We start from the raw sequence: 27,951 nt of genomic DNA, 5'->3' as shown, positions 1-27,951 counted from the left end.
CGAGATAAAATTAGTGTTACGAGCGCCCCATGTGTTCGGAAGTGTAACAACTTAAGAATGTACTTACCGTCATCCAGAGGAGTTTCAAGAATTAGGTATCTGTCTTAAGCATATGCTTCCCGGTAACCAAAAACCGTAGAGCATCTCTCTAGTAAAGCATAGATATCTATTCTCCATGAGGCAGGCAATGGCTCATAAAGTTGCGAATCGCTTTCGAATATTGACTGTGTGATTTCTCAGCTGATAAAACCTCAAACTCTACATTATCTGATTGAAGAACTTGATACGATGAGTCAAATGTCATATGTTTCAAACTAAGATTGCAGTTAAATTCTTCTAAACAAACAAACAAATATCTTGTACACCAATGAATTTGAGTTAACCAACTGTACCTAGTCCTGTTCTTTAAATATAGGATGAGCTACATTTATCAATCGGCCCTAGTTTTTTTGCTGACCAATTATACGTAGTCTAGTTTTTTTAAATACACATGCGTCCTAACCGTGTTAAAAGAACATACTTACATAAGAACAGCTACGAGAAAACTATGCAAACCCCAGCAGTCCACGAGCATGGAGTGAGAGAAACCAAAACAAAAACTAATTTATGGTTCGGAAGAAGATTCAGTGATATTAATCAACTTTTCTTCGAGCAACGGTGTCGTGCTTGATTGATTCGTTGTAGAATCTTCGTGATGATCGTCGTCATCCAATGACTTTACACTGGGTAGAAATACACCTGCCAGTGCAAACAAGTTGAAGTTGGAATTTTTCTCAAATGAATATGATTTATACTTAATATAAAAAACTATGAGAAATGTCCCTTTTTATTCTTTCATTTTTCTTGATGGAAATTATTATTTTAAAAGAATAATTAATTAAATTTCTTGTACAAAAAATCATAACATTAATCTGTTCTGTATAGATCATCATATACTACTGTGTCCTTCAGCTCTAAAAAAATTTCTTCCACAAAAAATCCCTTAATTTCAATCAACATATTGTCCCACCATAGAAATTTGACATTCTTAAAAATCTTATGCAACAATTTCTTCCAAAATTTAGGTGCCAAAGCATCAAGATTGCTAGAGGTACCCAATTATTATGCAACATCTACAGAAACAAGCTGCCCTAACCATGTAACACAATCATATCCAATACTATGAAACACTTCCCATAATTTTATGCTAAATATCATAGACGAGTGACCGTATTAAAATGATATGTTGAATATAATTGTAGTATCTAAAAAATTTCATCTACCATTGAAGGGGTCAATGTAATTAGCTTAAAATAATAAACGAAATAAAAGCTTACCTACAAACCATATTAGAGCTGCTGGAAACAAGATAGCTGTAAGAATAAGAGAAGTCACCCTCCAGTTGTTAACATGGTCCTGCACAATCGTAAGAACACCATTTGAGACTTCAAGTTATCAGAAAGAACTTGAGAGTTTAAGGTCATGTTTTATAACTATCTGATTAAAAAAAATCGTGTTAGTTTTCTCATCATTTCTTTACGATGAGTTTTATCCTTTCTTAAGAAAACATTTGAATTCTTACCCAAATTCTAAGAACAAAAACAATTACTTTTTAAAGCTTTCAAAACTTGGCTTATTTTTTTAAAACTTATGAAAAAAATAGATAACAAAAACAAGGAAACTCAAAAGAAAGTAGTATAGGCTTAGTTTTCAAAAATCAAATAGTTATCAAGACNTTTTTTTTTTTTTTTTTTTTTTTTTTTTTTTTTTTTGAAAATTAAGCTTATAAATACTACTTTCAATTATGAGTTTTTCTTTTTGTTTTGTTATCTACTCTTTTATATTTGTTTTAAAAACCCGGCTAAGTTTGAAATCTAAAAGAAGTGCCTAAAATATTCACTATTTAAAAATGCAAGATGTGTATCCTAATCTACCTACTGAACTCTTTATTCTTTAGGGTGAGTTTTAGATAACTTTTTAAAATAATGCATTTTTTTTTTTCTTTTTTAATGCTTTAGACTGAAACATTTATTCTTTAAAGACTTCAAGATTTAGAAACTTATAAATAACTAAAAAAAATTATACTGTTTAAAAGATCATGCCAAACCTACTCCTGTAGTTCCTATTTAAGTAGGCACACAAGTTCGACAAAATGATTAAGGATTTCTTCCGGTTAGATGGATGATTATAAAAATGCAACCCCTACTCCCAGGTGGCTTTGGAGGTATCCAAAAGGATCTGAGGCATTTTGGCATAAATAACTGTGAGCCATGGCTAAGATTTCTTTGGTTTTTCATTAGTGCATGCAGCTATACCACTTAAAAAAAAAAAAAAAAAAAACCATGGAAGACAATTGCCAAAATATTCCTGCGTTGACAAGTTCCTCGTGTTTAAGTTGGGAGATGGAGCAACCATGCTATTTTGGGAAGATTTTTGGTGTTCAGTTCTATTACATATTTCATTATGTTCCCTGCTCTTTATGCTTTAGCAAACTAAAGGTTTTTCAGTTCAAATTATGTGGAATAGTGGCACAACTAGCTAGAACTTTTGGTTTGGGAGGGAACTTGATGAATGAATAGGTGGAGGGGCTGCCTCTTGCAATATTTTGAATTATGCCCACCCTCTAGAGATAAAGATTATAGATAGTATGGCCTTAAAATTCCAATGTCTTTACTGTTCCTTGTATATTAAACCGATTGCAAGAAAAGATGATCGTAATGAAGATCTTTGTATGAGAATTTGGGGGATCAAAGTTGTAAATGTAAGGTTCTTCTTTGTACGGTTCTTGTTGACCCAGCACTCTCTCACGAGCACCCTCAAGGCTTAAGAACTTTTAACCCAAGACACTTAAGTTCACCCCATCACACTATATTTTCTAAATTGGCTTGGAGAAAAACTAACAGGAAAAGGCACCCTATTGTGTTGCAGAACTTGTCATAACATGTAGTCCAACCGAAACAAGTACACAGCTAAAACGTCTTTATTACTGAGTAGTTCAAAAAGATGAAATAAGATTCAAAGTGGAAGGAAAAATGAAAACCTGAAGAACTCCGACAAGAGGCGAGGATGGCACGTCTCCAAAGATGTGGATTGCAACAGTAGACATGGCCATAGATAGTGGCCTTAGACTTGGTTTAACGGCCTCCAGATTAATATAATTTACAGGACCCTGGAAAAGATAAAAGTTCATGACAACTCCAAATACTGGGATAAAGAAGTGTAATGATACGGGGATTGTGACAAATAAATTATATACTCAATCATAAGATTAAAAGACAACAAAATAAGGTGGCTCCGAAAGAAAAGCATTGTCATGGCCTCCTCCTTCTCAATAGATTTCACATTTCTCGTAACTAACGGTGAAATATCCTAAGTTAATATGTTAGAAAGTTTGCTTACATGGCATTCCCTTTCAATTTCTTTTTTCAGTTATAATCCCTTTAATTATAAGTTATAATTGGAGATCTAAGTCTAGGTCAGCAAGTGTTGTGGGTACACACTTTTGGGTATAGTTTGTGAATTTATGACTGGTTTTCTTTGTTATCCATAGTTTAAATTGAGATTTGTGAGTTTTATTTCTTTCTTCAATATTCAAACTTTTCTCTACATAATGTAAAATGAGTTTCCTTCACAAAAGAGTTTGCTTACAGAATTTGGTACCACAAAGCAAGAAATTATGTACTCTTGAATTAAAGTACCAATTTAAGTCCCACAGAAGCCTCCTTTGCAACAAAAGATGTTCAGATACCATTTCAGTAAGTTATTGCAGAATTTCATTAAGAGAAACTAGGGTAGAAAAGGGATGATGAGAAATAAACCAAGAAAAATTGGGGGAATAACGTTCTATTACCTGGATAGCAAAAACGAATAGTTCACCAATTGAAAATAGGGCTAGGTAGATATAAACATTCTCAAAACAGAAGGCACTGAAGCAAAGTATTGCTCCGACAAAGGTTGTTACAGAGAGAAGCTGCAGCACAATTTGAGTGAGATAGTTAGATTAAGATTGACGTCCATGTTTATAAAATGGAATGCAAAAAATTCCGTAGGTTGATAGCAGGTTAGATTTGAGAAAACATCAGGAATCCCCAGAGATTTCTCAACTTGGTGAGTCGACAATATTGGTGGACACCATTACTAGCATGCCTCACTAAGAACTTTATGTACATTTTTCCTATGTATGCCTCACAGTAATTAAAGTGATGGAATATAAAAAAGATGGGAAAAAAAAAAAAAAAGAACCAAATTTTTCCTCATGGCACTATAGTATAAAGTATGATCAGTTCCTTCTAAAACCTTTTTAGAAAGCTATGCAATCATGGGAAAAGATTGTAACGTGTGGGGATCCATAATCACAATTCGCATAAAAGCCAACCTTGAAACCATTTGAAATGGTGTTACTCATAAAATCCAGAACATAGCCTCCTCCCAGTGTGCCCAATATTCCAGATACCACCGTTATTCCTCCAAAAACCAAGTCAGCATTGCTCTGCAAAAGATCCTAACTTTATCTACACAAATCTTGCACGTGCAAAAGTTCTTCTAGAGATCTCACATATAAGAAAATGGTTGATCAACTATATGAAAATCTCACCAAATGATAGATACTGTAACCCGCTTTAGGTCCCCAGTATGAATACGCGCCTAAGACAAAATTGTATGCCATATAACCTAAAACAGAAACTCAAAGCCCTCAGAAAACAGGGGAAAATGTAGCACAAACTCCTAGTCATTACATTCACAGTAAATGGAGATGGGTTGAGAGCAGGTGAACAATATACCTAAAACGTTAATAACATAAACCTTATTAACCAAGAGTTCTTTCATTTCTTTCCCAAATTTTGAGAGCTGATTCCTCCCATTAGTAGCAAAGCTGTTACAAATTAAGAATAAGAATAAATGAAATCAATACACAGCTTAACAATTGTAATGTGGAAGTCCTACCGCTGCATGGCATGCTACTGCTATGCTATTAAGGGGAGATTATATCAGGTGAGTAATAAATCATTTTAATAAATTCATTTTGAAAAGACGACAATGTAATTTAAAAGAAAATGATGAATAATTTGATCATTTACTAATAACCTATGCTTGGTTGTCATCTCTCTCGATCAAAATGATAAGAAAGTGTTGGAAGAATATTGCACAAAATCACATTCAAAGGGGGAACTAAATCTTCCCACTCAATCAGAATGAACTGTACCGCAATGGAAGACGAGACAAGAAATCTACATAACTTCAATATGTGATGCAAAATCATACATTTTCAATTGGAAGACAAGAAAATACTATTCATTTTTTATTTTGTAATTTTGTAGCCAATGTATGGAAAAGAGGCTTCACAACAGTTTTCATTCTAACTCAATACTTGATTATAAGTTCCATACTTTTTAGTTCCATTTGAGGCTCTGATCATAAGGGTGGGACTTTGGAATGTAAACTGGCAGTATCACGGATATTTTTGGGAAACATGGTTAGAAAGAAAAACAGAGCATGTTATCTATCTTCAGATTGCTCGATTATTTGGAGCTCAATATCTCAAGTCTTCTGTTCGGGCTTTATTGGCAATGGACACAAGGTTACTGGCAAAGTACCCTTGTTTCTGAAATGAAATGATTGGAAAGCCCTTTTCTTGTAATAATGCTATCAACTTTCAAGGCACTAGAGGTCAGATCCAGCCCCATTCTTCATATAATTATTTCTTTAACAAAGTGTTCACATAAAAAAGGACCATGTACTTAGTGTGAAGTTTCATTAGGACTTCGCCAACAAAATATGAAGTCCAATCTCTAGGCATTTACTATTTGTTACTTTCAAGGATAATTATATGATAAAATATTAGAATATGTAGGTTAACAATAAAAAGAATGTCCCTTAACTTCTAAGAATTATCAGAAACTCTAAGTTCACCGAAAGATAAGAAAATATATTCACTTCAGCACAAGAAGACTCATGATAATTTGCAACCCGCAGTTACTTATAGAAAAAAGTGTATTTGCCTTTGGCGAAATAAGAACACCTCCGTGGGTCACAGGTTAGACAAATGAAAGTGTCTATGTTTCACTGAGCTACCAGATGCCAAACTCTAGCAATCCTACTTACCTGGAAGATTTCACTGAGCTATCTTCAGCAATGGAGAATGCACCACCGTTGCCATTTGAAGCTTCCGTCTCTGAGTTCATAGACATGTAAAGCCAAATTAAGAAGCAGGCAAAGAGATATTTTCACTTTTACCAATTAATACGTGACAGTGATATTCTCAACTAATTGAGCTAGAATCAAAAGTTAAGCAAAGAAAGCATCAAATAGCATCAATAATCAAGAGGTTTCTTTCGTAGCAATACGTGCCTAATATGAAGCAATAAGCGTAATCTGATAACAAAGTCCTCTGAAAAAGCATACTAATACTGAAAATCTACAAAACAAAAGTCAAAACTTCCATCTTTGGAATACTATTATAAAGCTTCGAGAAATTACACAGAGGCTTTCAGGGCTCTAAGGTGGGAAATGGCCTAAAAACTGGAAAGATGTTTGGGCTGGGACCAGCCGCTCAAATGTATGCTTCTGAGAATTCTTCACCTTTCATTATCCAAATGGCGAAGTAAATTGAAATCTCAATTTGCATGTTTTGGATGCAGGTTATCCTACCTCCAAACTCACAACTAGTTGGAATCATAAAACTCCAAAGGTGAAGGTCTTCCCATAGTAGGTGGATAAACACAGGAGAATTGATACATACAAGATTCCCAAATAGGGCTCTCCATCCAAATTAGTTTCTTTTGTGTAAACGAAATGAAGTTAGGCACTACATTTTTTTTGCAGCAAGTTTAGCTCCTTGTGGGCTTTGAACGATAATTTAAGAGTTCATGTCAACTACCATGTGGTTCACATGCAGGAAAACACCCGGTTGATGGTACTACGGATCTGGCTGGAGTTTATGAAAAAACCCAAAGCCCTGGTCGGATTTCAACTGATGCTTTACCATGGCGTTACTCTACCATTGAGTTAAGAAAAGCCTATTTTAATTAATTCAATTTCTGAATAAACCACTAGCCATGATAGCCATGAGGAGTCTAATGTATATAATTATTATAAATTACAAATAATAAGATATGTACATAAATATATATTATTCACCTATGGTAAAATGGATTTTTTATATTGGATTGGGTTAATTCAATGAATTGTTTCGTTATAAGACCAACTCTCATTAAAATGATGAGCCACATCCCCATGAAATTTATTTGACTGATACATCTACATCCACAAATTGAACATCGATCCATTCACTGAATCATTGATAAATCAGTTCGACTTAACAAGAAAAACAATTTTTGATAACTTGATCTCTATCACTCTCTTCCCCAAATTTTCAAATTCATTGTTTTTTTAATTCCAGGACTTTGTGAGATCAAAATATATCTACCTAACCTAATCTTAACCATTAATGAATCAATGAGTGAAAGTATGAGAAATAGAGTTTTATCCCATGGTTAACCATATGACCGATCACTTTCTCAAAGGTAATAGCCTACATATTATTATTTTTTTTTTTTTCTTTTCAAATATATATAGATATACATTCATTTAACATTTATGCAAATTATTTAAATTATTAAATTTAAATTTAAATAAATAAATAAAATGCAATTCAATTTAAAATAAAAGAACTTCTATATAAAATTATATGGGGAATGGTGAATTTGAATGAACAATTCAAAAATATGACAAATAAAAAATTCTATGGAATAATGAAAGATAGAAATTGCATTATATTAGTCCATATATTATATTGACAATTTCAAAAAACTTTTCCTATAGTATAATGGCAGTTGGAAAAGTGTGCCCCCATCTTCTAGTGGTTCACATGCACGAGAAGACCCAGTTGAAGGTAGTCTAAAGTCAATCCACTGTTTTCAGAGTTGTGGTTAGAAATTAATTACAGAATTGGAAGTTGTGGTTAACAATCTAGAGGTTGGGAGGAGACTCGGGCTCTCACTACAGTGATTTGAAGAACAATTCCATATAATTATTCCTTCTTATAGAATTCTTAGCTGAGGTAATGTGCTTAAAGAGGATACGAGTATCTCTTTAATATTTTTTATATGTATCAAAGAAATGATTTAGAATCTTATTATATAGCTTCATAGAGTCCTGAAACGAAGTACCTTGAACTTCCGAGGCAACCAAATCCACAGATCTCAGCTTTCCATATGATCCAGAAGGAGAAAATCCTGTACTTAAAGTCGTTTAGAAACCGTTAAGTTGCTTGAAGTGACAGTTCTGGACGTACCTTTCAGTTGCAAAGGCTTTATAACAAACCCCAGAATGACAAAGGGAAGCATCAAAATGGCCTCTCCAACAAATGCAATACGCCAATTATAATTACCTCCAACCTATACTCAGTAAAGAATATTATACGAGTGATCAAATAAAAACATGGATGCACACTTTATGGGAGACGTAAAAGAGAAACAGCATTAGGAATGATTTTTTTTTATTTTTTTATTTTTTATTCATTCAATATATTCTTGAAGTTTAAAAGGAAAATGATGAGAAAAGAATTTACCAATCCACCAAAGATATAGCCAATTGCATACCCACTAGGTATACACATGTAAAATATTCCAAGCCAAGCTGATTTCTGGAAGGAAAAAATAACCAAAAGTACAAAGAATTAACTAAGAAAACACGTGAGAGAAAAAGTAAAAATAACTAATAATTAGAAGAAGCACTGATCCACTAGCATTTTTAAATTTTACATTCTATGCTTTAAGTTCCCAAATGAAATATCACAGTTTGATAAATTTAATGCCACTGATGTCCTATGAAACAGAAGAAGAGTATACCCGACTATCCATTATTATAGAACTTGAAAAATCACATTCTTGTGCTATAAACATGATGTCAGTATACAACACTTGCGAATTTGTATATCATATGGGAAACACTAACGGGCACAAGCCAGAAAATACAACAAATACATGAAAGGAATGTAACCTGAGAAGCAGGTGCATTATCATCAATGAACGGTGCAGCAAGACTCACAAATGATGCTTCACCAACACCAACCAACCTAAAGCAACCAATGAAGTGCAAGAGCCAAAATTAAAACAAAAAAATAGCTCAAATTAAAGAAAATTCTTTACAATGCCAAAATCAATAACCAATCTGCAAAAAGTGGATTTGAAAAATAGAACACAAACGTGAAGGGAAGGAGGAAAGAGAAAAGAATATTACTCACATGCGGCATATTGAAATGGACCAGAAATTAAATGAAGCAGCACAGCCAATAACAGCAAAAGTCCAGACTGACAATCCAACCCCAATGAGCCTAAATGGGTTGATTCTGCCAAAACGATAACAATAAAATAAAAGAATAAAGAAGAATAAGAAGAACACGCACACATGCACATAAAAAAAAAATGTTCAATTCTTCTCCATTACCACAATGACACTGACATCATGCCACAAAATTTTATCATATTCAGATACTTTAGTTCACTTTAACCTCAGAAAACAACCTCTTTTGAAAATTCACTGGCGTTTTTCCTTTGTGGTGGGGTCCAAATTGGTGCATTCTCTATAAAAGTGCTATTGAGGACCTTCTTAATAAACTCAGGACCTGTCAATTTGCCCAGTCTGTTTGAGGCAGCTTTTCCAATTGTTTGATGTTCGTTTGGCTAGGAATAGGGATTGCAATTCTATAGTGAAGAGGTTTTTCAGCATCTACCTTTTCATGATGGGGGCCGGATTTCATGGCAGACTAGCTTTTTCGCAGTCCTTTGGGGCCTCTGGATCGAGTGACATAATAGAATTTTTAAGGATTGTGAGAGATCATGGGAGGAGAGTTGGTTGCTTGTTATGCATAATGCTCTTTTCGTAATTATCTGCCAAGTCATATTATTTGAACTGAGGGATGTTTGTATAGCTAGTTGTTTGGCCTCTCTTGGTGGGTTGTTCTTTCATATGCCCTTTTGTATTGTTTCATATTCTCTAGATGAAAGCTTGATTTCTCATTAAAAATAACAATAACGATAATAATAAATAACTGGCTAAACCTTTAATTCTCGAAATTTTTTCAATTTTAATTCAACGTGAAGGGCGTTTGGGACTTTGAACCTCTGACCTCAAGGGAAGGAGTACATGCGGTTAAGCCAAACTTACTTTGGCAAAAATGAGCAACATATACAAATATTTGGCAAAAATGAGCAACATATACAAATATATGAAATTCCTATCAGTGTAGAACACGCCTTGACTTACCGTTCTGCTAGTGTTGCAAATATTGGACAAGAAACTAGAAGTCCAACCATGAAACTTGAAGAAAGAACCCCATCCTCAAAATTGCTCAAGCTAAACTCACCTCTATAAATAATTTGACACAAAAAATAGTCAGGTACAGAAATAGTTTATGCCATCAGTCATATTAACATAAGATAATTTCACAACAACATTTAACATATAATGATGTCAACACCAGCAACCAATAGGGCCTACATGACATGAAAAAATAAATAGCTCAAAAAATGATTAGCGTCTTTCAGTTTCACAAATAACTAGCCCTTGGATATCAACATTGCCTAGGATATGTCGAAGTACAAATTGTTGTGCAAGTATGGAGCTAAATATTATATTTAGGAGACCAAGTTCTTCAGGAAATAATTCCCACATTTATTTATCATAATACTTTAAATCCAAAGACATATTCAGGCCTAAATTGATGACACAAGTATAGTTCTTTTTTAAAAATAAAAACAACGAATTTTTCATTGATTNAAAAAAAAAAAAAAAAAAAAAAAAAAAAAAAAAAAAAAAAAACTCCAATCTGAGTTAATAACAGAAACGATGTAGTTACAGAAAAACTTTTCTACAGAGCACCAAAAAATGCATTAATCTAGATTTGTCAACCATTTCCAAATTCCTCCCAATTTTTTCCCTTGTTACTAAGATTCCATAGTTCCTCTCCAACCTAAATCTCCAATATCAGCGATTCAATAAGGTTTGGATATGAAAGCTCAAACTTCAAAATGTGTCGAGCCAAGGATGGAGCCATACCTTGGGGTGAGCAAGCCATAATTGTGGATTGACATTTATTTATTAACAAGCATCTCTACCAATTATATAGTTAACCATAACTTTTTTTATGAGATACCCTACCATAATATAAAAATTCAATCAAATGAAACACAGTGCTAAAAAAATCATCTAAAAGTAAAGAGCATAAAATAACAAATACTTGAATTACTCTTTATATATGGAATATTACATTTTTTTACCTTATTAGTTGAAAATGAAGGTGAATTTACTGGTCCATTACATGATAAATTTATCCTACATTTCTTATGTCTACGATTAAGTACATATAGGGATCAAATACACTTGTAGACTTAAAAAGAAAATTATCACGATAGAGAATGATATATTACTAGAAACGTTGTTTTTGTGAAAAAAAGATTACATATAAACTTCAGCACAATTAAGCATGTGTGTGCCTAATGGCCCAAAATGAGTGTTCACATCTGTTAATCCATGTAGGGTAGATTAACGAGTAATTCTTGCGATCTCATAACTTTAAAGATTTCTTAACGAGTTATAGTTTGAGAATATTTGTTTTATTCTTTTCATATTCTAACTATTTTAAAATAGAAAGAAAATCATCATGGTAAATATCCAGCACCATCTATTTTGAAAGGCTTCTATATCTTACTGTATCCCGGTACCAGATGTGCAAATACCACTTGCTGTGCAAGTTCCTTGACTTCCATTCACACCATTGCTAGCTATAGCTCCTCGGTCTATGTAATTTAACAAGTTGATTACACAGAATATAGCAAGAAGCCTGCAGAGATTAAGAAATAAAAGAAAATTCTCAAGTTATCAATTTGCAGTACATGACACTTATTTATCCAAACTACTGGTAACTAAAAGTACAACACAAGACAATATGACATCATAAGCATGGCTCGAGTAGAATAAAACATATTGTTTAAAAAAAAAAAAAGATGTATACAAGAAAACATGCCTGACAATACACCAAGAGGTTAAAAGTCCAAATCTCCAATCACACATATTGTTAAAAGAAAAACACAAGACAATGGACTATAGGACGAGTCTGCACCCTAGTTAGAGTTAAATGAACTAATTACTGACTATAAAAAGGTCCAACAAAGAAGTCCCGAAAACTTAAAAAATTAGTAGCATGACATAAATTTCACTTAATAGTTGAAGACGTTATATTAATCCTCTGGTCAGGAGTCTGGAGCCACTTCAGCTTCAAAAAGGCATAAAGATATCATAATTCTAACAGTTGTACTTAATGGAGCCCACAGCATCCTAAAAGGTTGATACTCAAACCATTCTGGATAGTTTATAATTAATCCATTGTTCCTGTAACCAGTATGTAATATTTCAGCACTTCGACAACTATTACCAAAACCCTTATCTCCTATTAGCCCCAGACAAATGGGTAGAATTTCCAATTAATCAAAGTGCTAAAAGTAAGGATTAAAAACCAAGAGTCCAAGCATCTAGTAAAAGAAATGAAAGCATGATGACTTTGTTAACAAATACAATGAATATTCTCATTTATTCCCGAGTCCTTTCGTAGATTACACCAATAGGCAATAGTAATGCTTATTTAATGAGCACCATACTAAACAAAACCTGATTTGTTTCGGTAACTTTTTTCATATGAATCTGAATGTCACTAAATAATGCATGCTCGAAAGGAAAAGAAATCTCCCAATGAAGTTAAAAAAAGGTACTACAAAGGGTAAAATTAACCAGATAAATGGAAAATATAATTAGTGAGATTATACCAATTCGACCATATGAACCTAGTTAAAGCAATAAATTCCTTTATGTTCCTATGCCCGTCTTTAAAAGTCTCCAAATTCTCTCCACACATTCTTCCTACCATTGCCCCATAAGACCTGAGTCTTGGAACTTGTGATCACAGACGAGTTGGAAGCCTATTGCAATCATTCGGGAAGCACCATTGCAAACAAAAGATATCCAGTAATCAAAATGAAAACCAGAGGGGTGGACTGACAGCATGCGACTTTACAATATTACCATCCAACCAATTGAATTGCTGGTGACCTATGCTCGCAAGAAACGACCAGATATCAAGGGTTCCCGATTAAAGCGCTATTTCTCTTATTTTGCACATTGTTAGCTCGGCATTATTCCCTTAGAAGAACAAATGCATCTCGATTACACGAATAATTCCTATTTCAAGACAGAGATAAGTGATCAAATGTAGCACACAAAATATCCATTTATCTCCCGCAATTCATCGCTTTTTCCAGAAAGAAACAAGCAAACACCGATCATGAACATTCACAGACAAAATACCCAAAGTAACTTAGTCAGATACCAAATGAACACTAACAAAACCATAAATCTCCGAGAAATAGTCTTATCCTAAACTGAATAACTTCCATTTAGAAGTCAACTTGATAGATCAATCAATTTTGACTTCCTCCATTCAAATTGTACTTTCTCGCCAACCAAACAACCAATTGAATCTTAAAGCATCGCGAACAAATAGAAAATCACCTCTTGGGAGTGAACCAAGATGGAGTGTCAGTAGCCGGAGCTCCCGCAGCGTCCATTTCCGCCATGATATGAAAATTTGCTCGTCGAATGAATTAGATCATTCCCCACGCAATAAGCCTGACCATAAAATATCTTCCGATATCCCAATTATATTATTTAAATAGTTTGCGCGTTAAAATATTATTGTTTTTTACTTCCAATTAATGCAACTTTCGGTAAAAAAAATAAAATAAAATAAAATAAAATCAATTTGTTACTTATAATTTCTATTTTTTAGACTTGTTTTAACGCTTATTATTATTTAATTTAATTAAGAAAAACACACTGTAAAATTAAATTAAATTAACATCGATAGTTTTACCGCTTTTGACAATGTAAAAAATTGAGGGATGAAAAGTTCTAACCTCTTTATTTGAATAATTTAATTTCTAAAAGTTATATTTAATTACATTGTGAATTTTCTCTGTTTTCACATGTTAAAATGGACAAATTTACATGTTTTACAAAACATGAATCTTATTTTAACTATTGATAAATTTTTTAAAATTTATAGACTAAAATACGATACTAGAAGGGTACGGTAATATTTGAGAGCTCCTTATATCCTTGAGACTGGTCGTAATTTATGTTAATCTTACCATAGGTGAGACTTTATCCTCTAACCCTTGAATTAGAAACGGCTACAAGGTGGGGCTCCATATTTTTGTCCCCGTCTCCTCCTTCATTTTTCCGTCCTAAAATTTTCATTTTATATTGGATAAATTAATAAAAATATTCATAAATAGTGTATTTTGTCTAAAAAATAATCATAAACTTTAAAAAAAAAAAATTAATAATACTTGTAAACTTAAAAAAAATGTTTTTAAATTTTTGGATAGAATCCGTTAATAAATGTTTTTAAAATACTTTTAAACATTTTAATAGCGTTTTAAAATTTTCTTTATACTTTAAAAAGTTTCAAAATTTCACTAAAAAAAAATACCATTAATAGTCTACATTATATTAAAAAATTAAAAAAAATTACTGATAAAATTTTAAAAATAGTATTAATACCTTTAATCTATTATGGCATGAAAATTATTTATTGACGTCTTATAAGTTATATATTATTTTAGTGTTACTTTTTAAAAATGCACGAGTCATTTTTAAATATGGTACTAAAGGTAAATATATTAGAAAATTAAATATATTTTTCTAAATTTTCTAATCAAAAGGTAAAAGAAGAAATATTTGAAAATTTAAAAGTATTTTTTAAACACTTTTAAATTTTAAAATTATATTTTTGAAACGAAGGGTTAACCTTTTTCGTATATAAAAAAAACAAAAAAAAATGTAAGGGCAATAATATTTTTAGACGTTTTTTAAATTTATGAATATTTTTTAGATTTTTTAAAAAAATTTAAAAGTATTGTTGAAACTTTTAATTTAAGGATATTTTTGAAATAATACGTAAGTGTTTGTATTAATTTATCATATTCCACTGTCGAATTCGTCAACTATATATATATATATATTAAATATTTTGTTAATATATATATTTTTTATGGATATTTTTTTAATATAATTTTCATTTAAAAAAAATATAAAAACATCTTATACTAAAAAAAATAAGCTTACCAAGTTTGAATTTAAACAATTCATTTTAAAAATACTCAAAACTTATAAAACAATAAAATTAATTTCAAAATACAATATCATTTAAAAAATAATTATCATTAATTTATATCACATAAATTCACTAATATTTAATTATAATGATTTTCCTTGCCATAATTAATATTCGATTAAATGTTTTATCAACATTAAATTAATATTTTTATAATTGATTTTATAGTAGTCTCGTGAAATTATTCACGAAAAACAAATAATTCAAAATTATATGTCAATTTTTTTCGTTTAAAATTTTAAAATATGTAATTTATAAATATATATAATTCTTAATTTATTTGTTGAAATATTAATGAAATAAGATTTAATAAAAAAATAAGATGATGGTATTAAATTGTTATAAATGACTAAATTTTCATAAAATTTATAATAAAACTATTTTTAATAATTTTGTAATTAGCAATTAACTAATTTTTTTCAATAATAAATAAACTAAAATATTATTTTAAATTTAAAATAAATTTATAGTGTATTAATTTTGTAATGATAAATGTTGGACCACATTCAACTTATACGATTCCCACTCATTTCATTTACCTCAATTTCTTCCCTAATTATTAAGAAAATAGCGTACCAAACCAAACCTCACACAATTCAATCAAATTTATAACTTATAACCCCACAAATAAATATTATTGAAAAATGTCATTGCATTTAATTTTATTTAATTTAATTGTCAAAGTGAAGATTTAAAACATTTAATTTTAATGTAATATATTCAAATATTTTTATTCCTATTTATTGTCGAATTAAAATTATACTAAGACATATACATTATACTCTATTTCATAATTATTATATTTTACCATAAAAAAACTATAATCTAAAATATTTGAGCATAAATTAATTAAAATATAGGTTTAATTCAAAATAAATTCAAAATGATATATAAGAATATATAACAATTATTAATTTCAAACGTAAAGAAAATCTAAAATATGCGTCATGCATCGGCTAATTTAGGGAATGATTATGGATTTATAATCAATGAATACTCTCTCGTTGGTACGAGGCATTTTGCGAAAGCCCAAAGCAAAGTCATGAGAGCTTAGGCTCAAAGTGAACAATATCATCTATTGTGGAGAGTCTGTGTTCGTCTAACATGGTATCAGAGCTATGCCCTAAACTTAGTCATGTCAATAGAATCTTCAAATGTCGAACCATGCCCTCAACTTAGACATGTTAATAGAATCCTCAAATGTCGAACAAAGGAGTCGAGCCTCGATTAAGAGGAAGCGTAATTTGTTCGATGGGAGGTGTTGGATGATGAAAGTCCGAATAATCATAGGTTTATAATCCAAGAATTGTGTTCGTCTAAGAAAATATATTTAAAAAAATTAATAATTTATTTAATGCAACTATTTTGTTGACATATTTGAAGAATATGTAATTAAAAATTTTTATGTGAGGATTAAAACGTGTAATTATTTATAACAATTTTGATTGGTACAATATAAAAATTATTGAAGGTTTTATTAAGAAAAAGTCATGGAAGTTACTAAAATATAGAAATTACTTGGAAGAGCGAAGGAGAAAGAACAGTCACGTGCGTAACTGTAGAAATGGGTAATGGTTCAGATCCAGAGTCCACACAGTTGGCGGATACGCCAATTCCCCAAACCCAATAAACAGATCTTGAACACAAAGGGCAACCAAATTCACCGATATTCAAATTCGGATTATCGCTCCCATTGGTCAAACTCCCACTCGATTTCTTCCTAAACTCCTCTTCTCTTTCATCTTCCCCACCTCAATTCAGCAACTTCTTGCTGCTTTTTGATTCTCCGGTCAGCTTCCATTTTTGTGCTTTTGATTCTTGTTTTTTTGCATCTTTATTTTTGTTTGTTTCAGTTTGTGCTGAAATGTTGGGTGTTTCTGTTGGTATTCATGGAGTTTTGGCATTTATTATGATCTGTGGTTTTGTTTGTGTCGTGATTGATGTTGATCACGTGTTAGGTTTGATTTTTTAAAGTGCATGAACTGAACTTTTGATTGTTTTGAATATTTGTTTGGCTCTTAGCTGATGTAGTTATGTTTGCTGTAGATATGGAAAATGGTGCAGGCCTTAGTCTGTATCCACTGCATCGATGTAAAACGATTCACCTGGTTAGTATCGAATTTGAGAACTGCTTACTTTTATATCTAATGAGTATTGCAGATGTGAAGCAGATTTTATTTGACTTGAAGGGCATTCAAGATGGCCTTCTTTCTTGGCTTTTGCTCGCAAATCAAGGGCTCTTATAAAACAATGCATCCAGGTCAGGCATGCACAGGGGATTCACAACGTTGATGGAGAAAAGAGTTATAAAGCATATATGCGTCCTGAATTTTTTGATGCTCACATTACTCAGCTAGGATGGCAGCAGGTCAGCAAATGCAAATTGTAAAGAAGATAAAAGAAGAGTTCATGCTTTTTCCTGCAGAGAAGTACTAATATGATATCTTTCAATTGTTACAGATCGATAATTTGCGTAAGCATGTTCATGAGTCTGGTCTCTCCAAGAGGATTGATTTGGTTGTAACATCCCCTTTGCTCAGGTATTAATTCCATACACTCTTTTATGCACAACTTTATGTAGAAAACCTTTTTTTCATGAACTTGCTCTTAGTCTAGGCAATAGTTTAAAAAGGATAGGAACATTAAACTATATAGAAATATTTTCTGTAACCAATACTTGCAATATCAGAAGACAACTACCTTTCATGCTTTGACAGTGGAAGAAGAGATGAATGTGTTCGTGCCTCTTCCCATACAAAGCCAATGGTTGAATGTTATAAATTCCTCAGAACGCAGTTTCTTCCTTTTAATGCTTGATTTTAATTGTTACATTATGTATACTTTGCTGGGAAGTTGATATTAACCCAAGTTAGATCTCTAATGAATCATGTGCCAAAATGGAAAATATGAGGGATTTTGTTTATGGTCGATTATCTTCTAGGACTCTACAAACCGCTGTTGGAGTATTTGGTGGTGGAGGCTATACAACTGGAATGGACGTGTTGCCCCTAATGATTGCAAATGCAGGCAATAGTGCACGAGCTGCAATTTCAAGTCTGAACTGCCCACCTATTGCTGCTGCTGAGCTTTGTCGTGAACATTTGGTATGTGTTAGTTAAATTTAATTCTTCTCAGCTACATTTGTGTATGATGCAATTTGTGGAGGTAGATTGATTTGTGATTGAGAGGGTAAATGGCTTAAACGTGGTGCAGGGGGCTGTGGTTATTTGACTTTACTGATACATATAGCCTTTTGTATGAGCTTGTTGTTCAATTCTACTGATGTTAGAAATCTACATATGCACCTTCTATGCAAGTCTGTCGAGCCTTGATTACTAATTTATCATAACTTCAATTACCCTTAATTCTTATGAAGAAGCTATTTAGCTGATGCTTCTTATATTCGTTATATGATTATATTTGCTTTACATATCTTACAGGGAGTTCATCCTTGTGATAAGAGGAGAAGCATCAGTGACTATCAATTCCTCTTTCCTGCAGTTGATTTTTCACTGGCAAGTACATGAGATATTGTAATAACCTGTGGGAATTTTATATATATATATATATAATCTTCAAGAAGCGTTTGATCTCATTTTAAGCTTCTTCATTCCAAGAAATTGTAACATTGATTGATGAGTTATGTTTGTTGATTAACACCCAAAGTTCTATGCAGATAGAAAGTGACGAGGATGTATTGTGGAAGGCTGATGTTAGAGAGACAAGGGAAGAACTGATAGCTAGAGGATTGGAGTTCCTGAATTGGTGAATATTTTGATTATTATAGTTTCTTATTTTTACACTGATTTCTTGAGGCTGCCTGGCTGATATTAAAAAAAAGAAGAAGAAGAAGAGAGAGAAGGAAATTTGTGCATGTAGCTTACATATTTCAGTCTATTTAAATGATTAAGGATAGTTCAGAATTAGACTAATTCAATGAAATGTCGTTGGCTATTTGTTTAGTGCGATTCACTGTTACAGGATGTAGATTTCGGTGGACAAATCTGCATAATGGTTTCTTACCAAAATCTTGACTTGTTTGGAGGCTGGATTAATGGTTGATAGTTCATTTTACAGTAGATCTTACCTTATTGACTCATAGGTTGAAGACATGTCTAGATAAGATATAACCGGATAATGCAGACTGTATAATTCTAATTTAGTCAAATATTTTTGTGCTTAATTCATTCGATAGAGATTGGAAATAAAATAGAATAGCTTTTAGTGTCACCTACACTTCACAATTATCAGCTTCATTGTTGCTGTTTAATAGCAAATATGAATTTTAAGTTCTTAAGATTGACTACAAAGCGTTTAGAGTCTAAGCCTTAGGGAGGAGACTTTAATATTGTGAGATCCCACATCGTTTGGAGAGGGAAACGAAGCATTTCTTATAAGGGTGTGAAAATCTCTCTCTAGCAAACGCGTTTTAAAACCTTGAGAGGAAGTCCAAAAAAGAAAACTCAAAGAGGACAATATCTGCAAGGAGTGGGCTAGAGTTGTTACAATAATCGACTACAAACCCTCTCCCATTTTTCCAGGGTATTCCTTTGTTCTTGCATGTTAATAACTGGAGCCTATTTTTGCAATTGGTGTTTGGGTTTTCTGTTGTGGCTTCAGCTCCTCTTGTTGGCCTTGTTTTTTGTTTGCCTGTCTGTTGTCTCTTTTCATTATTCTCAACGAGCTAGTAATGTTGCAATGCAACTTTGAATTAACATATAATTAATCAGTATAGTTTATTTGGTAGTTCTTACAATTGCTAGCATAATTCTTCCACTGTCTAGATAATATTAACCATTCCCCTTGACCTTATTATTGGATTACATTTCAAAAAAAGATATTACCTCAATTCACCAATCTATCAATGGAAATATCAACTTGTGGATTGATGGAACACAGCAGTACGAAATTCTTCCACGGATATCACCTTGTTTGTTAATTTGGTATAGCTTTTTTGCTACTTTCTTGCAGGTTGTGGACGAGAAAGGAGAAGGAGATAGCCGTTGTTACTCATAGTGGATTTTTGTCTCATACTCTAACTGCTTTTGGAAATGACTGCCACCCTTTGGTGAAAAAGGAAATATGCAAACAGTTAGTGAATTCAATGCACTCTACTTTCAAATTATTAAATGTAAATCCCATGTTTGAATTCCATAACCGCTGACTTGTGTAAATTGTAACCTTTAGCATATTGTGATGCTGCTCTCATCTTCTCGTCAATGAAGTCTGTTTTTTCTATCATTTTTCTCTCTTTTTCTAGAAAGGACCTCTTTTCTCTTCATCTTTTTAAACCTTACTCATGACTTAAATTCATTAATTTTGTTTTTGAACTTGGCTACATTGATGGGCTCTTGATTTTGTAACGTTTAAATATCATCAACTCTGTAATGATGTATGCATTGTCTTGTCTACTTGCAGCTTTGCTAATTGCGAGCTTCGTTCCATTGTCATAGTTGATAGAAGGTGAGGTTATGAGCTATTAAACTTGAAAGAAAAATTCCTCTTCCTGATCCTTATGTCTTTTATGCTGCCAGTATGGTCGGGTCGGATTCCTCAACGACTAATTATCCTGGAAAGATACCTCTGGGCCTGGATATCCCAAGTGATGCCGTGGATGGTAAAAAGGTGAAGGAAGAGAAACAACCGGTTGATTCCGATCCAAAGGAACCTGAAAAGATGTAAGTCTGATACGGCTATAAACAGAAGGGTATTCAAATATTGAGTGTCAATTATACAAACAAGTACTTTTGAAACTGCCTTATCTTAGACTCAGCGCAACACAAACATTTACTCCACATTTCTGCATTCAATAAAATTGTGCTTTAAGGATTTCTCCATTTCTGAACAGAATTGCATTCCTTTCCATTGTACTAAAGATATGGATTTTCTTTTTCTTTTTTACGTTATAAGCTGGCTTCTCACTTTCACAAAATCATAGCCATCCAAGAACATTCAATGGATTTTATAAGAATTGATAGATTGATTGCTCTGGCAAATGATCTTTGGCTTCCACCCATGAAAATTAGGATGAATCTCATTGATTTTTGGTCATAGCTTAGAATGCATTTATCATGATCATACATGACAAACAAACACATGTTTCCTTGCAAATTTGGCTGTGGATCTTTATGGGTCATCCTAGGATTGCCCCTGACCATGTGTTCCTTTGTAAAAGATGCACACGTTGGTTTCTGAATATTGTAAATTTGCAAAGATCTTTGGGTTGATCCATCTGATAGGTTTCAGTGCTTGAAAATTTTGGAAAGTCATGGCTTTCACTTGTTACTAGTGGTCAAGGTACGCAATAGCTGAACATTTGTAAACCATTAGGTAGTTGTAGCAGCCAGCAGCTAGCCTGACTTTGGAAAGAACCAAAAACCAACCAAATAAACCTTCATCCAAGTTAACAGACCACCTAAAACCCTGCATGAGAGATGGATGCTTTGCAGCTTTAGGTTGGATTTAGTTGTGGCTCTGGCGTTCATTTGATTTAGGTTGAACTTTTTTCTCATAGGAGTTTTCTTAAGGAAAGGCGACTTATATCCTCAAGCTCGATGGTTGCAAAAGTAGAAGTTTTTATAAAGCTAATGTGAGATCCCAGATCGGTTGGAGGGGAGAATGAATCATTCTTGTAAGAGTATGAAAACTTCTCATTGACAAATGCGTTTTAAAAGCTTTGATGGGAGTCCAAAGAGACAATATCAGCTAGTCGTGGGCTTGGGTGGTACAACAAACATGAACATAACTCAATCGATTAAGATGTATATCCTAGACCGAAAAATCTAATATTCGAGTTTTTCGGTCTCTATGGTGTTTGAACTCAAAAGGGAAGGAATGAAAATGGTAGAGTTTATAATTGGATGAAGGTATTCAACCAATGATAAGGCTTTCTTTTTAATATTTTAGATGAAATTAGTTGGGTAGTCATTTAATGAAATTGTGTTGATTTTAATCATACTGATATCGTTGATAGTTTTAATTGAAGAATAGTGTAGCATAGTCTTTGAACTGATGTGAGCTACCTTTTCATAAATTATAAATATAACCAATAAAAAGTAGCCATTTTTATGTCACCAATTATTATTATTATTATTATTATTTTAGAAATATTCGTTCATATAATAATATTCCTTATTATTTAAACTTTTTGGATGCTTCTCTTTAAATCTTGGTATATGGTTTCTGTTTTTCACTTTTAATTACTTTTTNAAAAAAAAAAAAAAAAAAAAAAAAAAAAAAAAATTATTTTAATCAATATTGTTTTGATTTTCTTAGTATATTTAATATAAAATTTGAATACTAATTTCGGTTCAAATTTTAACGAGCAAATATAAAAATATATTTAATTATTTATTTTTTTCGAAGTAATTTCTAAAATATTCAATGGCATATGATAATTTCTTAATAATTTTTGTGTTTTTCGTCAATATTTCAAGACAAAATAATTCAAATAAAATAGTGAAGTGAAGGCATTAGAATTTTTAATAAATAAATTGACTTTTTTGAATAAAAAGGTGCATAATAGTATTTTAATCAAGTTTAAGGTTAGAAGAGATATTAATTAAAGTTATAACCACACTAAATTTTCATTCTCTCCATCATTACTCCATGACTTTAATTATTATATTTTGGTTCCTAAAATATATTACCTTTTATAGTAATAATTTAAATTTTAAATTTAAATCTATGTATCTTGTTAAATACTTAAATTTACAACTATTTATTGAGATTTTTAAGATTTTTTTTATTTTAGTTTTTATATTTTTGATTTACTCTCAACCTAATAAAAATTATTTTTAAAAAAATACGAAGGGAATTATAGATATAATTATTTAAAGAAAATATTATAAAATATCATAATAAAAACAATAATATTTTGCCAAACCTAAATTTTAATATTACAATACAATCTTCAATTCAAATAAAATTATTTCTAAAAATTAAATATTCAATCTCATTTCCATACGTTGAGTCCCGTGAAACTTAACTTCTTAATTAAATAAATAAATTTAGACATGACATAATTCATTAAAATAAATATTCTTAACCAAAATACAAGGTTTAGTGTAAAGAAAATAAATAAATATGTAATAAAAATGGAAATATTAAGATTTTAAGCAAAATTACATATTAATTATAAAAGGAAAAAAAATAAAAAGGTGGAAGTATTGTTTGGAATATTTATAGATAGATATTAATTAAAGTGAGTGAGATCAAATTTTCCTAAAAATAAATAATTAGAGGAAAGAAAGTTTAAAAGTTGATTTGTGGACACGTGGAAATTGATTTATTACACAACTAATACGTTTTTAAATTTATGTTTAATTATATTTTGTCATTATCCGGAGGAAAAGGAAAGAAATATGGGTGTAGAAGTACAACCGCCAGGTCAGACTCAGGCCTTTTTTTTTCAGAAATTAAAATAATAATAATAATAATAATATTATTATTATTATTGTATGAATTTACCAAAAAACCCCTTAATTGACTAAGATAGCACATAGTGCAAAGGGCAAAAAGGAGGGGTTCNTTTAATCAAGTTTAAGGTTAGAAGAGATATTAATTAAAGTTATAACCACACTAAATTTTCATTCTCTCCATCATTACTCCATGACTTTAATTATTATATTTTGGTTCCTAAAATATATTACCTTTTATAGTAATAATTTAAATTTTAAATTTAAATCTATGTATCTTGTTAAATACTTAAATTTACAACTATTTATTGAGATTTTTAAGATTTTTTTTATTTTAGTTTTTATATTTTTGATTTACTCTCAACCTAATAAAAATTATTTTTAAAAAAATACGAAGGGAATTATAGATATAATTATTTAAAGAAAATATTATAAAATATCATAATAAAAACAATAATATTTTGCCAAACCTAAATTTTAATATTACAATACAATCTTCAATTCAAATAAAATTATTTCTAAAAATTAAATATTCAATCTCATTTCCATACGTTGAGTCCCGTGAAACTTAACTTCTTAATTAAATAAATAAATTTAGACATGACATAATTCATTAAAATAAATATTCTTAACCAAAATACAAGGTTTAGTGTAAAGAAAATAAATAAATATGTAATAAAAATGGAAATATTAAGATTTTAAGCAAAATTACATATTAATTATAAAAGGAAAAAAAATAAAAAGGTGGAAGTATTGTTTGGAATATTTATAGATAGATATTAATTAAAGTGAGTGAGATCAAATTTTCCTAAAAATAAATAATTAGAGGAAAGAAAGTTTAAAAGTTGATTTGTGGACACGTGGAAATTGATTTATTACACAACTAATACGTTTTTAAATTTATGTTTAATTATATTTTGTCATTATCCGGAGGAAAAGGAAAGAAATATGGGTGTAGAAGTACAACCGCCAGGTCAGACTCAGGCCTTTTTTTTTCAGAAATTAAAATAATAATAATAATAATAATATTATTATTATTATTGTATGAATTTACCAAAAAACCCCTTAATTGACTAAGATAGCACATAGTGCAAAGGGCAAAAAGGAGGGGTTCGTTCACACGTTTTGGACGACCCCACCGGTGGGGCCCACCTCTTCACACCCAGCGCAGAAAATCAGCCAATCGCCTTTCGGTCGACATCAGCAGCTGTAGGGCCCACAAAACTCAATAAAAAAGTGAGTGAATTATACGAAACCCTAAATGCACGACAAATTCGGCCCAAATTCGTCCCAAACGCATCTCCCCAAATCACAGCTCCATCCTACGGTTTCAATTCGTCCACGTGTAGATAGCTCGAGATATGGACCGTTGATGCCAGGTCATTTGGTCATTTTACCGGCACGAGAGAGAGAGCGTAGACCGTTCGATTGACGAGGGAAAGTGCATCGATGGTCATGATTCTGCCCGAAGTTTTTCGGGGCAGATCTCCACGCCTTTAAGATCAGACCCTAGCCCTTCTTCTTCCTCGCTCAGAAGTCAGGATCAACACAAATCCTCGAACCCTAGCGCTGCAAGATTCCTTCTTTTTTTTTCATTTTTGTTTTTCGTTTTTGTTGTGTACATCTTGAGGGAGGTTCTGTTTGTTTGTCTGCGGCGGCGCGTGAGGAATTTTTGGGCGCGTAGGAAGGACTTTCTTGGATATTAATGTTTAATCCTTCTACCACATTGGGAAATTCTCGACGGATCCCTGTCGGAATCCTACTGGGAATTCCGGATTCCGTACAGGAATGGCTTCCGCCGTCTTAGCTAACCGAAACGAATCCAATTGGCCGCAGCCGAGAGGCAACGGCCGTGGTACGGAAGGTGAATTCATGGGTAAAGTACCTTTTTCTAACCCTAACCCTAAATTTAATAAGAAACTGTTTCATGGCGAGATGAACGGTTTTCAGAAGGACGAATCGCCGGCTGTGACTCAATCAGCATCAGATGATGCATCGTCAATCAATCATCATCTTAGATTGTCCAACGGCGTCGATTTTTGTCAATACGTGAGCTTCAACGTTTCCTCGTGCTCGAGGAAGGAGCTGATCGAGCTGAAGAGCAAGTTAATTTCCGAGCTAGAACAGATTCGGAAATTGAAAAATCGCATCAATTCAGGCGGACAACATTCCAGACCAAAACACCAGAAAAAATCGTCAAAAACCTCGGGAACCAAGCGGCCTTTACCAACGTCGAGCAACGGCAAGGATTTGAAGCGATCAAATTCAGAAAATGGTAATCTAATGAAGACTTGCTCGCAGATTTTGACGAAACTGATGAAGCACAAACATGGCTGGATCTTCAACAAGCCGGTCGATGTGGTAGGGATGGGCCTTCACGATTACTACGACGTCGTCAAGCGTCCGATGGATTTGGGATCCGTCAAAACCATCTTGAGTAAAGATGCGTACGAATCGCCGTTCGATTTCGCCTCCGATGTGAGGTTGACCTTCAAGAACGCGATGACCTATAATCCCAAGGGCCACGATGTACACGCTATGGCGGAGCAATTACTGTCGAGGTTTGAGGAATTGTTTCGACCTCTGAGTGAAGTCCTTGAAGAAGAAGATCGCCGGTATCGTAGCTACCAGGAAGAGCTACCAGCGAATTCCTGGAATCTTTCAGAGGCTGAAAGAACGGTGAAGAAGGATCCTCAGAAGCAAATTGTGAAGAAGACAGAGCCGATGAAAGCTCCATCGAGCTCCTCGAACCCCCCGCCGATGATGCAATCGCCAGTGAAAACACCCTCGCCTTTACGTGCGCCGCCTGTAAAGCCGGTGAAGCAGCCGAAGCCGAGAGCTAAAGATCCAAATAAGAGGGAAATGACACTAGAGGAGAAGCACAAATTGGGAATTGGGTTGCAGAGTTTGCCGCCGGAGAAAATGGAGCAAGTGGTGCAAATCATAAAGAAGAGAAATGGGCATTTGAAGCAGGATGGGGATGAGATTGAGCTCGACATTGAGGCCGTTGATACCGAAACACTCTGGGAGCTCGATCGACTTGTGACGAACTGGAAGAAGATGATGAGCAAGATCAAACGACAGGCTTTTATCACTGCTACGTCTAACAAGACCAATGGGGTAAATGAGCTGATACAGATCTGGGTTTCTCTTATGAACATTTCACATTCTGCAGCCATTGTTTACATTTCTTGTGCTTATTTATTGTAAATTTTGACAGGTTAAGCCAACCCCTGAGAAAATGGAGGTCGGTTCGGAGATGAAGAAGCAACGGAAAGGGGAGGCTGGGGAGGAAGATGTGGACATTGGCGATGAAATGCCTGCAAGCAATTTCCCACCGGTGGAGATCGAGAAAGACGCCGGAGGAGGGCGTGGTGCGAGCAGTAGTTCGAGCGGCTCGAGTAGTTCCAGCAGTGATGATTCGTCCTCTTCCAGTGGTATAACCCATCTCTAAGTGGTGGTGTGGATGTTTTGAGATTTGGGAATTGTTTCCACAAGTAGTAGAGGCTAACGGGGTACAATCCTTGCAGATTCGGATTCCGACGGCAGTTCTTCTGGGAGCGATTCCGACGACAATGCCCAATGAATCGGTGAGGATTAAATGGAAAGAGATCCAAAATGGAGAGCTACAATCTCTCAAAGCGCTGCACACGGAGTGGAACCATTGGATACAGGTATTAAATTTGTCCCATCATCAACCCTGATTTCTTATTAAGCTCCTGAGTTCTGCATCTCTGACCAAAGCCATTTTTGACGAACAGGGCTGTTTAAATCTCCGAAGTGTGAAACACAGCGAGCATTTATTATGGGGTTAGAGAAGTGGGGAGTTTGTGCCACGCCATGGCTGAAACAACACACTTGGGAACCTCAACAATGGAATGGAAGGGAAGTTGTTGGTATGGTAAGGGAAGGGAAGGGATGGAAGTTAGGAAGGAATGTAGAAGAAGATGAGGATGTTAGAATTGGGAAGTTCTATTATATACTCTTTTGTGTACACATCACTATTACACTTATATATATATATACACATATGTTTCAATGTGAATCAATGTCCAATTTTTCGATTCTAATATGACATGACAACTTCTTTCTTCCTTCCTTTCCTATATATTCGTACCAACCCATCGTTTACTTTTTACTATATGCTGTGTTTTTCCGACCTGTTCGTCTTGCCCATGAATCTAGGACAATTGTTTGTTCATTCTATTAAATATGGGTCGCCTTTTGGGGCTGTTCTGTAAATAAATATGGGTCCGAAGATGAGCTTCAAGTGTTCATTCCCTTCGGTTGAATACTCGATGATGATAAGCTGTGAAATGAAGGAAT

General features: G+C 32.9%; 3 protein-coding genes across 4 annotated transcripts; 2 read left to right on the top strand and 1 right to left on the bottom strand.

Annotated features, from left to right (window-relative positions):
* Positions 1-305: 305 nt before the first annotated feature.
* LOC111806429 (probable sphingolipid transporter spinster homolog 2) lies at positions 306-13,667 on the bottom strand. The gene is made up of 16 exons (XM_023691780.1): positions 13,543-13,667; positions 11,690-11,821; positions 10,246-10,347; positions 9,224-9,328; positions 8,980-9,055; positions 8,549-8,623; positions 8,273-8,375; positions 8,148-8,213; positions 6,082-6,151; positions 4,761-4,852; positions 4,574-4,650; positions 4,355-4,468; positions 3,830-3,949; positions 3,020-3,148; positions 1,317-1,395; positions 306-738 (listed from the first exon to the last, which is right to left on the bottom strand). The coding sequence occupies exons 1-16, from the start codon at positions 13,605-13,607 to the stop codon at positions 605-607; spliced, it is 1,539 nt and encodes a 512-aa protein (XP_023547548.1). The 5' UTR covers positions 13,608-13,667; the 3' UTR covers positions 306-604.
* A 3,106-nt stretch (positions 13,668-16,773) lies between these two features.
* LOC111806600 (phosphoglycerate mutase-like protein 1) lies at positions 16,774-21,047 on the top strand. 2 transcript variants are annotated; one of them, XM_023692006.1, is made up of 10 exons: positions 16,774-16,997; positions 17,255-17,316; positions 17,469-17,576; positions 17,669-17,748; positions 18,150-18,312; positions 18,649-18,723; positions 18,885-18,973; positions 20,180-20,299; positions 20,627-20,671; positions 20,743-21,047. In XM_023692006.1, the coding sequence occupies exons 2-10, from the start codon at positions 17,257-17,259 to the stop codon at positions 20,888-20,890; spliced, it is 888 nt and encodes a 295-aa protein (XP_023547774.1). In that variant the 5' UTR covers positions 16,774-16,997; positions 17,255-17,256; the 3' UTR covers positions 20,891-21,047. The 2 variants fall into 2 exon arrangements, with proteins under 2 accessions (XP_023547774.1, XP_023547848.1); XM_023692080.1 differs by having other exon boundaries at positions 16,776-16,997; positions 17,398-17,576.
* A 4,090-nt stretch (positions 21,048-25,137) lies between these two features.
* On the top strand, positions 25,138-27,695 carry LOC111779892 (transcription factor GTE7-like). The gene is made up of 4 exons (XM_023660085.1): positions 25,138-26,745; positions 26,846-27,062; positions 27,156-27,299; positions 27,387-27,695. Exons 1-3 carry the CDS (start codon positions 25,414-25,416, stop codon positions 27,209-27,211), a joined length of 1,605 nt encoding a protein of 534 aa, XP_023515853.1. The 5' UTR covers positions 25,138-25,413; the 3' UTR covers positions 27,212-27,299; positions 27,387-27,695.
* The last annotated feature ends 256 nt before the right edge of the window (positions 27,696-27,951 follow it).

The sequence above is a fragment of the Cucurbita pepo genome, chromosome LG01 (assembly GCF_002806865.2).
Source record: "Cucurbita pepo subsp. pepo cultivar mu-cu-16 chromosome LG01, ASM280686v2, whole genome shotgun sequence".
In the NCBI taxonomy this organism is placed as follows: domain Eukaryota; kingdom Viridiplantae; phylum Streptophyta; class Magnoliopsida; order Cucurbitales; family Cucurbitaceae; genus Cucurbita; species Cucurbita pepo.
The sequence above is the reverse complement of the archived record's forward strand: the minus strand, read 5'-3'. Positions and strand labels throughout refer to the sequence as shown.